At 55.9% G+C, this 13283-nt stretch overlaps 1 protein-coding gene across 3 annotated transcripts in view; it reads left to right on the forward strand.

Annotated features, from left to right (window-relative positions):
* RASA3 (RAS p21 protein activator 3) overlaps nt 1-13283 on the forward strand; it is a 120777-nt gene that overhangs the window by 97354 nt on the left and 10140 nt on the right. For all 3 annotated transcript variants that reach the window (XM_040486985.1, XM_040486986.1, XM_040486987.1), the window contains 8 exons: nt 751-825; nt 1582-1705; nt 2981-3087; nt 3892-3969; nt 5971-6048; nt 6909-6982; nt 7683-7789; nt 8228-8310. In XM_040486985.1, the coding sequence (XP_040342919.1) occupies nt 751-825; nt 1582-1705; nt 2981-3087; nt 3892-3969; nt 5971-6048; nt 6909-6982; nt 7683-7789; nt 8228-8310 (726 nt within the window). The remainder of the gene's footprint in view (nt 1-750; nt 826-1581; nt 1706-2980; nt 3088-3891; nt 3970-5970; nt 6049-6908; nt 6983-7682; nt 7790-8227; nt 8311-13283) is intronic.

The raw sequence follows: 13283 nt of genomic DNA on the forward strand, positions 1-13283 counted from the left end.
CTCCCTCCCTCCCTCCCTCCTTCCCTCCCTCCCCCTCTCTCTCTCTCTCTCTCTCTTTCTGTCTCTGTCTCTCTCTGTCTCTCTGTGTCTCTGTCTCTCTCTCTCAAAAACGAATAAACATTAAAAAAATAAAAATTGCTCACTTCAGAAAATCTATCATTCTGATAAAGACAAAGGGACATACAAGAGAAAAACTGATTCTTTGGAGAGCACCCCTTTCTTTAGGCACGGGTCCCCTAAATCTGTAAGCCAGTCATGTCTTGCCCCCTCACGGCTGTGGACAGCTCTTCTGTCATTTCTTACTGGTCAGCAAGCACAGCCGGGGGCCCCACACACTTCCTTCCCACGTGGCTCTGAGCTCCTCACCTGACCTCGGACGGGATCCCCAGCAGCATTCCCCAGAACAGCTTCATAAAATGCAGGCCGTTTGCAACGTGAGGAAGCTTAAACTCGCGTTAAAATCACACAGTTTGATCCATGTGCAAGCTTGGCCACACTGAAGTAATCACATTGTTAAACTTTATGAAGCTTGATGCCACGTGAGCTAACTCAGAAGGGTCTTCAAGGAAGTTGTGTCCTCACGGACCAAAGCCGGTGTCTGGCTGCTCTGAACGCCACCCCTCCCACCCTGTGTCTCGGGGGCTGGCTGTGGCTCCTGGTGTCCTTCCTGAGGCTGATGCCCCTGACCTGCACCTGCCTGAAACCCAGGACTTTGTGTCCCTCACTCCCTGTCCTAACCGCTCTTTCCAGATATGCCAGAGCCACAAATCCTGTGAAATTGACCCTGTGAAACTGAAAGACGGAGAAAACCTTGAGAACAACATGGTAAGGATTTCTGGTTTGTTCAGCACCCTCCGGGGCCCGTCACCTGTGTGCAGGATTGGGGCCCAGGGCCACCTGGGGTGCTTTGCGTCTCTCTAGGATTTGGGGTGGGGCCCCACTGGGATGTGCCCCGCAGGATGCCACCAGAGCCTGTGGTGGGGGACTGGTCATCTCAGCTGCCATGCACCACCACTCTCCGCCGCTTTCTGCTGGCTAGTGGCACTCCCGGCCTGGCGCACTAGGCCCCTGCACCTCCCTCTCTCCTGGGATCACGGGACCCTCCCTACCAGGCTGGCCTCATGGCCTGGCCTCTTCTTGGCCTGGTCTGTCCTCCAGCTGCAAGAGACCTGGGTCCCAAACCCGGGCCACCTGCCCCTGTGTCCCTGCAGAGTGGTGTCCTGTTTTTTAAAACAGCTAAACTCTGATTTGGCAGGTTATGCTCAGTCTTTTTCATGCTTTCACAGAAAACACTTTTTGCCGTCAGGGAGGTACATTCCAGGGAACTGTATCTCTGCGCCCAGTTATGAGGTCGGCGCAGAGGAGGGGGTCAGTGGGGCTTGCCCGGCACCCCAGAGCTCCAGTATCTCCCCACGGGGCTACTGTGGCTGCACAGGGGGGCCCTTCTGCAAATGCCGGTGGGAAGCTCTGTGCCAGTCCCCGGCCTCTGACTCCCTCCCGGGTGTGGCCATAGTGCTCTTCGTGGCCAACCTGGGACCTGCACAGGCACTGGCCGGGTGTCCCACCCACATCCTATTGCAGGAGAATCTTCGGCAGTACGTTGACCGCATCTTCAACATCATCACCAAATCGGGAGTGAGCTGCCCGACCGTCATGTGTGACATTTTCTTCTCTCTTCGGGAGGCGGCTGCCAAGCGCTTCCAGGGTGAGTCCTCTGTGCGGGCATACCCACAGCCCCTCACTGGGTGGCTCCTCTTACCTCTCCTGGATGGCACAAGGCCAAGAAGTGACGTTCAGAGTCCACATAAAGGTGATTGTAAGCTGTAGCCACTGAGTCAGCGCCGGAGCCCAAGTGCAGCTGCCCCCGGGGAGCCCCGAACCCAGAGAGGAAGGGCAGCTGGCCAGGTTTTGTCCCAGTGGTTTATTTGGGATGGAGCATGAATTTCTCTGAGTCTGGGCCCGTCTGGTCAGAGAAGCCACTCTCCTGGCTCTCAGCAGTTCTGACTGTGGCAAGTTGAGGCCCTGCTCAGGGCCCAGTGTCATGCAGGTCAGGCTTGCTGCATTTTCAAGAAAGACCGGAGAAGCCCTTTCTGGAATTGGGGCAAGACAGATCCCAGGGATTGATCCCCTTTTCAAACTCTGCCGATTCCTCAGGGAGGCACCAGAGCCACCCTGTGCAGACCTGCCCATGGGCAAAACAGCGGTGTCCTGCCCTGGTGGGAAGCATCGGGTCCCTAACTCAGCACCAGGATGCAGGCTTAGGCCAGGGCTTGGAAGGCTGAGGGGGCAGTGTGGGGCCTTGACGCCCTGACCCGTCCCCGCCCATGGCTCTGTGCCATCCTTCCCCAAGGAGCCCATGAGTCAGCCCAGGTGCATCCTGCTGCCTCAGGGGACCCCTGAGCCCCCAGAGCAGTCCCCATGGACCTGACAGAAACCCCGTCCCACCTACCCACCGGGGTAGCTTCTTCAGCACTGGAGCCTGGGCCTCGCACCCACTCTGTGGACAGGACCTCCTGCTTTCCGAACATGTCAGAGCACTGCTGCCTGGGAGGGGAGGGGTGGGTACCAGGCCCCCAAGCCTCACTCTGCCCTGGGGGGTGGTTACCGGTCACCCAAGCCTCACTCTGCCCTGGGGGGTGGTTACCAGGCACCCAAGCCTCACTCTCCTGGGTGGGGGGGTACCAGGCCCCCAAGCCTCACTCTAACCTGGGGGGTGGTTACCGGTCACCCAGGCCTCACTCTGCCTGGCAGGGGGGTACCAGGCACCCAAGCCTCACTCTTTGGCCAGCTGCTGAACCAGCTCCAGTGTGTTACAACCCAGCCACCAAAAGGTCCCGAGCTCTTAGTAATGGTCAGGCAAGAGCAGCAATGGGGCAGGGACAGACCCTCAGGAGGGGCAGGGTTGCTAGACAGACCCCTGGGCTCGCCGCTGTCACCCTCAGAAGGCTTGTTGAGCTGGCTGTCTGTATCCTGGCCACAGATGACCTGGATGTGCGGTACACAGCTGTGAGCAGCTTCATTTTCCTGAGGTTTTTCGCTCCTGCTATCCTGTCCCCCAACCTCTTCCAGCTCACGCCTCACCACACGGTAAGTGAGCACCAGCCCCGTAAACCAGTACACCTGCCCTCCTGAGCCAGCAGGTGTTCTGAGGAAGAGGGAAGGGGCAGCGGACTGTACAACCACACGCCCTGAACCCCTCTATGCACACGAAGGGTTGGCAGCCTTTCTAAGCTGTGCTTATAGACACAGCTGGATGCTGTGACCAGGATTTCACTCCCGCCTTGAGAAAAATGGGGCATTTGTGATCTTGGATACATTCAGGCACATATTCACTCAATCAGCAAACATTGAGCTCCTCAGGGCCACAGGCTCTGAGCGCTCACACTAGCGATGCGCCAGCGGAGAGCGCCCGGTGGTGACTGCGCCTGGCGGGAAGTGCAGGGCGGCGGGGATTCAAGCGGCCCTTTCCATCTATTGGTTTTAGATTAAACCTCCAGACCCTGAGGGGACACCCTGGGTGAGGCCACCTGAGGGACTTCAGAACCGCACAGGGAGATCCCCTCGTGCATATTGGGCTGGGTGTTTGTTCGCAGCCACTGTCCTTACCCTGCACTGCGGGGACCCCCGGCTGGTGCCACGTGGATGTGCTGAGGTCCAGTCCACGGTGGCCTGGGAGCCTGCATCAGGAGCAGGTCCAACACACGCTGACAAGGGACCTAAGGGGACTTTTCCCAAATCCAGTGTTTGTCTGCTTCTGGTTACTTCCTGGCAGCATGCAGGTGCTGGGGGGCTTTCAGGTGACGTCATCCATTTGTGGCTGTGTGATTCTGGGTTCAGTCAAGCATTTCTGTAAAACAAATGAAACTCACATTGCCCCTTCCCGCCTGGCAGGACCCGCAGACATCGAGAACGCTGACACTTATCTCGAAGACCATTCAAACGCTTGGCAGCTTGTCCAAATCAAAATCTGTAAGTCATTTATTTTAACCGTCTCCTCTTTTTAACACAAAAGAGAGTGTGTTCAACACAATTATAAGAGAAGGAATAATAAAGCCCACCCAAATGCCCACCCGGCATGCTCATAGAACATTCCAGCAGCTTGCAAGTGCTTCTCTGCCCTGCTGAGCTATGAAACTTTGCTTTTTGAGACTGTCTTGTTTGGGGCAAATTATCCTCAGAGACTGAGTTCAGTTCTGTGAATCCTGTACTTAAGGCAGGTTCACAGTGGGAATTGTAATTCACAGTGATATTTCATAAGCCCAGTAGCATGGCGGATAGCGTCTGTTAATAAGCAGTAAAGAAATAACATACCCCGAACCAGTGATGGAGTAATGCCACTGGGCTCCAGGCAAGGGGAGGGGGAAGGAATAAAGTCCAAATTCAGCGTCTTCATGTCTTCCCCAGAGAAAGGTCAGCAATGACATAGGCCCCAGACAAAAGTAAAAGTCCCTGTTGCTAGAGCAACTGTTGCTAGGGAACACAGCCTAGGGGAGTTGCTGAGGCCCTCCCAGACTCACTGTCCCCAGGCCATGGCTTCTCCTGTGTTTCTGCTGACAAATGTCAGTGAGGCCGGGCTGCCTACCAGTGACTGGGAAGGCCATGCTCCCAGCCACAATTTCATTTTTGCCGTAAATAAGTAGATTTGAAATCACATCAGACCGACACGCAGCTGGGGGGTATCACAGGAGCGTGTGCTGCGTTACCATCGCCTGAAGGGGTGGCTATCGCATCCATGCCTGTGTCAGGATTCAGAGACCACGGGGCCCAGCCCCACGCAGCAGCCTTGGTCTTGAGCATCTGAGGATGCGTGCCAGAGGCAGGCTTGTGGCCCATGGGCAGCCGGCAGTCCTGTGCTGTCCCTCCTGGCCCTGAGGGTCTGCCCTGGGCCTCACAGCCCTGGGGACGAGGTTTCTGTGCTATCCTTCCTGGCCCTGAGGGTCTGCCCCAGGGACAAGGGTCCTGATGGGCAGGTCCGAGGACATTATGTTTGGTGATAGTGATGTGGGGACAGCTTGGCGTGTTCCCTGGGGCTAAAGCCCATGGGTGGATCTGCAGGGGCGGCTGATCGGGCGGAGTGAGGCCACCCCTTCTGTCTGGAAAGGGTTCAGTGGGGATGTGCAGAAGCCCCCAGCCCAGATCCCCTCGTTCTGTTCTTTGTGGGGTCCAGTCCCTGGCAGACAAGCAGCCACCTCTGGGGAAACGCTTGGCTTTCTATGAACTGAGTAAAATAAGAGCTGTGTGGTGGCCAACAGCCAGCCGATGGGCACGATTGCTCTTCTCTGCGTGTCCACGCCAGTTTGTGTTAGCTAGAAACTCGGATAAAGAAGCTCCTGCTGGGTCTGAGGTCTGCACAAACCTCATTGCATGCCCAGAAACAGTAAAGTGACCTACGTGTGTAAAGGGTGCTCATTGGGGCAGAGTATCAGGAGTGGTTCTTTTGAAGTCCCTACATGCATTCGTGAGGGGTGCCCCAACTTCCCCACACTGGGAGCCCCCGCCCCTGCCCCCTATCACAGAAGGGGTTCTGGGAGCCCCCGCCCCTGCTCCCCATCACAGAAAGGGCTCTGGGAGTCCCCGCCCCTACCCCAGTCACAGAAGGGGCTCTGGCAGCAGCCTCACCTGGGTGCCAGTGTAGGCTCCATAGACCTGGAACCTAGGTGTTAGTGTCCACCTGAGCAGGGGTGTTGGGTCGTTTGTAGCAAAGAACTCACTGAGGGACCCCCCACCCCCCCCATAGTTGAGTTTCCCAAACACAGCTTTGGTGGCTTGTGTGGCTGCCATGGGCCATGCCCGGGCTGAGCGCTGGGCAGCATTGTGCCCTCACGGTCCACCACCAGGAGACCTGCTCCCTCCCCTTAGCCAAGGCCCACAGGTCTCTCGGCTCATGGCCCAAAACTGAGAAATCTAGAGGCACGGGTCATGACCAGCTTCTGTTGTGGGGACTTGGCGAAGTGACTTGTTCCATTTTAGGCCAGTTTTAAGGAATCCTACATGGCTGCGTTTTATGAATTCTTCAATGAGCAAAAATATGCTGATGCAGTAAAAAACGTAAGTACGGATGTCGGTTAACGTGGACTTACTACCCCTGTGTTGTGCATCTTTCCTGAGAAATAGTTGGCTTTAAAAAGATTGGGCTAAAGTTCACGTAACATGGAATTGACCGTTAACCATTTTAAAGAGTTCAGAGCATTCATAGTGGCGGTGACCACCCTCCCAGCTCCTTCCTGACCACTCCTCTTTGGGACCCAGCACCTCATACCTGAGTCCCCCCCCCCCCAAGTGGTGGGGTGCCCCGTCTGTTCTGTGAACCCCTCACCTTGCCCTTCCTGGCTGTCTGCTCCTGGTCACCCCACAAATGCCTCAGGGTCACAGAGCCCGGGGACCCAGGCCCGGAGTTAGGGACGCGGCATGTGGGGAGAATCTCTTCTGAGAAGCTTTACTTTTTCTGTGGTGTTTGGAAACAGTCACACATGTTTAGCTCTCAGAAACCGTAAAAGCCAGGACCCAGAAGGGAGAAAGGGGCAGGAGCTGGGGGCACGTGGTAATTGCTGGAGGGGGTCCAGGTGGGTCGTGGAACAGTCAGGCTAAGGCGGGAGGGGGCCTGAGCTGCCTCACGCTCCAGCAGAGCTGTGTCCTCGGGTCACCTGTTCACATGCAGGGAGGCCTCTGGGCCTGGCAGCCGTCAGGTGAAGCAGCAGCTGGGGTTCTGGGAGACCCGCCCTGGGGGGTCGGGACCAAAGCTTTCCGGCCGCAGTGGAGACTTGTGCAGGACTCTGACCCAGGAACCCAGGGGCGGCTTCCCCTCTGCTGTGCTGTCAGAGAGACCACGTCCTGGTGAACTTTCTGTGCGAGAAGGAGTGTTTTCAAGCCATTTTGCCTTTAAGCGTCTGCGTTCTATCCCACGCCAGTTCTTAGATTTGATCTCGTCTTCTGGGAGAAGAGACCCCAAGAGCATCGAGCAGCCCATTCTGCTCAAGGAAGGGTAAGTCCCATGTCTGCTGTGGCTTCCCGGGCACCTCTGCCACATGGCTGGTGGCCTCCCAGGTCAGAGGCGGCCAGACTGGAGAAGCGTGGCCTTTGTGCATGTCTCAGATCCCCCAAGACTGCACGCAGGGCACGTCTGAGACATGGTGCTATTCACTTCCCTTTCTGCACACCTGTGCTCCGCAGACCGTGTTGAGCGGAGAAACGCCATCAGCAGAAGGGAAGGGAAGGAGGCTGAACCACCCAGCTTGGTGCAGCCTCCATCAGACCCCCCCACTCCTGAAGCATCTGCTGCCTGCCCGGGAGGAGGGGTTCCGGTCCCTCTTTCCCTCCTGGGGCGCACCTGCCATGGCCCCTTTCTCCTCATGGCATCTGTAGTTGACGCTTCCAGTGTGGGAAATGAGGACAGGCAGCTGCTTGCTTAGGGACTGATGAACCTGGTGTCCCTGCCAACTTGTAATTTAAAGTTAACACCAGCACAGGGACTAAACGTTTCCAAAGTAGAGATGTTTGCCTTTTGATTTTTAATCCTATCACTTGGAAGTAGAACAATGTTGCAAGTCTGCAGGCTGCATCTTGTGTCACAGACACAAAGGGGCAGCTTATTTTGATGTTGCAGACATGACCTCAGGCTGTGGGAAGGCAGGGTATGTGCCCCTAGCCCCAGCATCCTCCGCAAAGATGTCCTGCTCACACAGGTTCATGATTAAGAGGGCGCAGGGACGGAAACGCTTTGGGATGAAGAATTTTAAGAAAAGATGGTTCCGCCTGACCAACCATGAGTTTGCCTACCAGAAAAGCAAAGGTAACGGGAAAAATCAGCTTTTTATTTGATTTCACATACTTTTTTTCTGAGAGACCAGAGCCTTGTTTATGGCCCTGATGGGGTTAACCACCTGCTTTTCCAGAGTGAAATGAAGGGCAAAGAGTAAGTGTCCCACAGAGCAAGCCGTCTCTTACTACAGGAGCATAATCACCAGGGTGGCCTGGGCAGGTGGACGCCAGGCGTAGGAATTGGGGTCCCGTGTTGGCTGTGTCCCCCCAGATCTGATGTGGCTCCTGACTGTGTGGCTAGAGGGTTTAGGCTTCCTGGGAGGCAGCACCGGGTCCTGCTTGGCACACAGTGTGAAGTTGGGGTGTTCTGCAGCATCCCGACTCCAAACCCCTTAAGCCCGTGGTCTGCGTGCTGCGTACCCGTGCCACCTCTCGCCCGCCCCCTTGAGAGAGCCCCTTTCTGCTACAGGAGACCAGCCTCTGTGCAGCATTCCCATCGAGAACATTCTGGCAGTGGAGAGACTGGAGGAGGAGTCCTTCAAGATGAAGAACGTGAGTGTTGTGTCTCCATGGTGGGCCCCCACTTGTACCTGCTGTGGAGCCCAGCAGCTAGGCTGGCTGGGGAAGGCAGAACCTGCCAGAAAGTGCTTCCCTGCAGCTCCGGGGGCCACAGACCAGCTCTGGGACCCTGTGGGGTTTCTGTGGAAGTGTTAATTTTGATCTGGTTTTGAACTCACAGGAAAGCAGCAACAATAGAACAGGACTTCCACATCCCCATCCCAGGGCCCCCATGTCCCCCATCCCGGGGCTTCCACGTCCCCCATCCCGGGGCTCCCACGTCCATATCCCGTGGCTACCGCATCCCCATCCCATGGCTCCCGCGTCCCCATCCCGGGGTTCCCGCATCCCCATCCCACGTCTCCATCCCAGGGCTCCCGCATTTCCATCCCACGTCCCCATCCCGTGGCTCCCACGGCTCCCACGTCCCGATCCCAGAACTGCTGGTTGTTTCATTTTCTCATTTGCTGAGTGTACTCCATTGTTTCTATCTCTTCATTTCTCTCCACGTGTGTACGTGTTTCTGAACCACATAGATATTTCGGTTCATTCCCTAAAAACAAGAACTTCCTTGTATGACCTGAACAGCCACCAAAGGACGCCAGCGCTGGGGTGGCATTGTTACCCCTTGCCATCAGCTGTGTTGTAGTGATCTTTACACCCATTGTGTGTCCTGAAACCAGCACCCAGTGATGCATTCATTCTGTCATGTCCCTCATCTGGAACATTCCTCAGCCTTTCTCTGTGGTTTGCAGACTTGGTGTTTTTGAAGCACACGGGCAGTTTTTTATGGGCGTCCCTCAATCTGGGAGTGTCAGAGGGTCCACCGTGGTAGGTTCAGGTGACGCATTTTGTCAGGAATCCCACAGAGGTGAGCACGTCCCCTGGGTGCATCTTGTCAGGAGGCTCGCTCGCAGTGACTGTGGGAGACACACCAAGCTGTGTCCACATCAGTACCCCCTCAGGCTCTTGCCCATCCACAGTGGCTCCCTGCCTCCCTCATTCCTTCGCTACTATTTCCTGGCTTCCTGCCACAGAGGGCTCTGTCCTCCATGGAGGGTTAGGGTTTAGGATTAGGGTTAGGGTTTAGGGTTAGTGTTGGGGTTAGGGCTGGGGTTAGGGGTTAGGGTTGTGGTTAGGGGTTAGGATTGGGGTTAGGGTTAGGGTTGGGGTGTGGGGCAGAGTTAGGTTTAGGGTTTAAGGTTTGGGAAAGATTAGGGGTTAGTGTTGGGTTAGGGTTTATGGTTAGGGTTCGGGTTAGGTTTAAGGCTCTAGGACAGCAGGGCCACATTTCGTTCAGAATAAGATTCTTCCCTGCCCTGTGGCTATGCGAAGTCGCTGTGCTTCTAACGGTGTCTTCATTCCTCTGACCAGCACACGCTTTGATTGGGCCGGGGTAGGTCGGGTCGGGTTTCCCAAGGTGTTGGTGACTTTTTCTGTCGTGCCTCAGGGGGCTCCGGGTATTTTTAGTCATTATGGAGTTCACCTTTGGAGCAAGGCTGTGGTCAGGGCTACCTCCTCTGTGGTTCCAGGAAAATCTTTGTAAGACCTGTCAATTGCTTTGCGAACACAATTTATATTGTTTCCCTGGACTTGGTGTGGCTGCATCAGGCTAGGGCAATGAACATCTCAGTTTTTTTGTTGCTGCACACCTTGGAACTCGTGGCGGAGGAAGTGCCCTGCTCCACGTATCCCACTGTGGCCACTCGGTCAGGTCTTGTCACAGGAGAACATGAGGTCATACTGTGCACCTGGAGGCTTTGTTCTTGCGGAGGCCTCTGTGTGTAGGAAAGTTCCCTGTGGCTTTGCTCACCCTGGTGGCTTTGCCTGGACAATGATGTCCCTACTGAGCCTGGGTGGTAAAGGTGCCTGGGCTACAATGGTCGCCCTTAACCCCCAGGGCCCTCAGCATGGAGCCTGATGTTTCCACCCAGAATCTGCATATGTATGTCCTGTTTTTGCCCTGGTCTGTTCCCATTTCTGTTTCTTTGTTCCTAATTTTCTTTCTTTTTTGAGAGAGTGAGAGAGAGCTGGTGCACAGTGGAGGGTTCAGAGGGAGATAGAATCCCAAGCAGGCTCCTCACTCAGCACAGAGCTCAGCACAGGGCTCGATCCCATGACCATGAATCATGACCTGAGCCAAAGTCAAGAGTCAGCCACTCAACCGACTGAGCCCCCCAGGTGCCCCTCTGTTCCTAATTTTCTAAATACTTTTTACATTTTTCTGTTTTATTAGGCGTATTTCATGTAAGTCATATGCAGTCTTTTGTAGAGCATGGTGGGGAGTAAATAATATGACTCATTCCATGGCCTTCCAGCCTTCAAGAAACCCCAGCCTGTGATGTGGGGCTGTGAGGGTTGGACAGTCAGCTTCCCCTGGGAGAGAGTGTGCGTGTTCTCTGCTGTTCCACAGCCAGCCTCCGCCAGTGGCCCTGGTTCGGGCATTTCTCTGCAGGTCTTTGCCCATCTGCACTTGTGGCTGCAGCTGGAGTGGACAGAAAGAGGCCCATTGGCCAGTGTCCCTGTGACACTGACATGGGCCTGCCCTCCGTGGGTGTGGGAGTGGCCCCTCATGGCCTCTGTGCCCAGGCCTGGCTCAATGCTCAGCTGATAGTGTATAAAGGGCAACCCCGAGGCCTCCTCAGCGCTGATTCATTCCCCTCGTAATGTGTTCAGGGAAGGTCTGGTCAAGCAGGACCCCACAATGGTCCTAACCAAGGGTGCTAATTTGGAACCTTTTGCACAGGAAGACATGGTCCCTTAAGCATAGAGGTATTCTCAGGGCCTTGACTATCTTAAAGTTTATTCCCTTTAAAATTCAGACAGGTGATGGGGCACCTGGGTAGCTCAATTGGTTATGCGCCTGAGTCTTGATTTCGGCTCAGGTCATGATCTCATGATTCATGAGTTCAAGCCCTGTGTCGAGCTCTGCACTGACCGTGTGGAGCCTGCTTGGGATTCTCTCTCTCTCCCTCTCTCTTTGCCCCTCCCCACCAAAACAAACAAACAAACAAATAAACAGAAATTCAGACGACTTCCTGAGCTCCGGAAGCAGTGGTTGTCCGGGGAAACAGCTGGCTTAGCTGGTGCTCTTTGCGCTCAGTGGGAGCATCTTCTGGACCCTGGAGTCTGTGCTCTCCAAGGCCACCAGAGCTGTTTGGACACCAGGTCTGGGGTTTGACTCTGGCCCAATCTGCAGGTGAGCAGACAGGCTCATGGAGGCTTCGGAAGGGCTTGTGGGTGCTTGCGCCCCTCGTGTGGGAGCAGGAGCTCAGGCCCGACCACCTGTCCTGAGAGCTTGAACTCTGTCCATCTGGAGCAGGCCAGCCCCTCCCTCCCCTGCACCTCTGGTCATTTGCTTCACTGCGCCTCCTGAGTGCTGCCTCCCGCCAACCGCGGATTGGGCTGGGGCCTCAGAAGAGTTGGATGTGGTAAGAACCTTCTTCAGATACCAGGAGCCATCCACAGCAACCACTGGCCCCAGGAGGATGGCCCCTGCACACCGTCTCACCCCACAGGCCCTGCTGCAGACACCCAGCTGAGGGTTTAGAGGACTGGCCCCCGAGTCTGCTTCTGCCTCCTGGGAACCGACAGGGGATCTGACCTGTCTTCTGTCTCCTTCTGTGTCTGTCTGTCTGTCTCTTGCTCATTGGTCAGTAGTCAATAGGTGCCTAAGGCCACACTGTGTTTGTGGGGGACACAGCAGGTCTGTTTCAGAGCTGGTCCTGGCCCGGGGTCGCAGAGGAGGAGTCGTGATGAACTCGCATCTCCACCTGGGTCTGAGATTGACCCCATGGTCCAGTGGGCGGCGCTAGCTGGGTAGACAGAGGAGGCGGCCGCCCCGCTGGACAGACAGCAGACACAGACAGCAGCTCCCGTTCAGCCTGCATAGTCCCCAGCTGGATTCCTTGTCCCTCCCTCAGGACTATTTGAGGCAGTTTTTTGGGCAAGCAGACGGCCCCATGGCAGGTGGGGTGTTTTCCTGGGCCTGAGGGGTGTTCACACCATGCACCTGCTCCAGGAACTGGGACACTGGCATCCTGGAGCATTGGGTGTCTGCGCCTCCCTCACCTCCAGCTGTTCCCGGGCCTGAGACTCTGCTGTCTCCAGGATGGCAGGCTGGGAGCATTGCGCCCTCAGCCGGTGGCATTCCCAGATGTTATGGCAGCGGGCAAGTGTGGACGGTGTCCGAGAAACAGCTTCCTGCCTTTTCATTCCATCAGGCCTGCAGTTTAGCTGTAGAAAATCACCTAATTTTAGCATCACTTATTCATCAGCTAGTTCCCCTGCTGACAGTGCTCACTAATTACCAGGCTGATGTCCATTTGGGAGAGAGTCTTGTGGCACACTGGGCCCCATCAGAGGGGCCAGTTTGTGAGGACAATTAAGACAAAATTCCTGTCTAGAGGCTGACCCTCCGCTGGGGATTGCAGCCATACACAGGTTCATGCAGTCTGAGGCCTGTGCAACAGTGCATGTGTGCATGTAGAGGTCCTGGGGCAGTAGGAACAGGACCTTGTGGGGCAGGGTCAGGCGGCCCAGGTCTCTGTAAGTAAGCTATTCACTCAGGAGGTCAGACACACAACTTCTTCTCCCCAGAACCATCAACCCCTGTTCCTCCTCTCCATACACACTGTCTCCCCTTGGAAAAGCCCACCATCACCTTTGACATCCTGACTCCAGGCCTCCCCTGGGGCCCTCTGACAAGTCAGCCTGAGAGCCCTCCAGGGCCCAGGACTGCCCACCTCACCCACCCACCCCCATCTTCTGTGTACAGCCTGGCCTGCTCCTGCTGGGAACACCCGACCCTCCCTGAGCTCAGGACCTCTGCACCTCCTGTACCCACTGCCCTAGGACCTCTGCACCTCCTGTCCCCACTGCCCTTAGGATCTCTGTACTTCCTGTCCCCACTGCCCTAGGATCTCTGCACTTCCTGTCCCCACTGCCCTAGGATCTCTGCACTTCCT

This window comes from Herpailurus yagouaroundi, unplaced genomic scaffold (assembly GCF_014898765.1).
Source record: "Herpailurus yagouaroundi ecotype Mexico unplaced genomic scaffold, PumYag 164, whole genome shotgun sequence".
Classification (NCBI taxonomy): domain Eukaryota; kingdom Metazoa; phylum Chordata; class Mammalia; order Carnivora; family Felidae; genus Herpailurus; species Herpailurus yagouaroundi.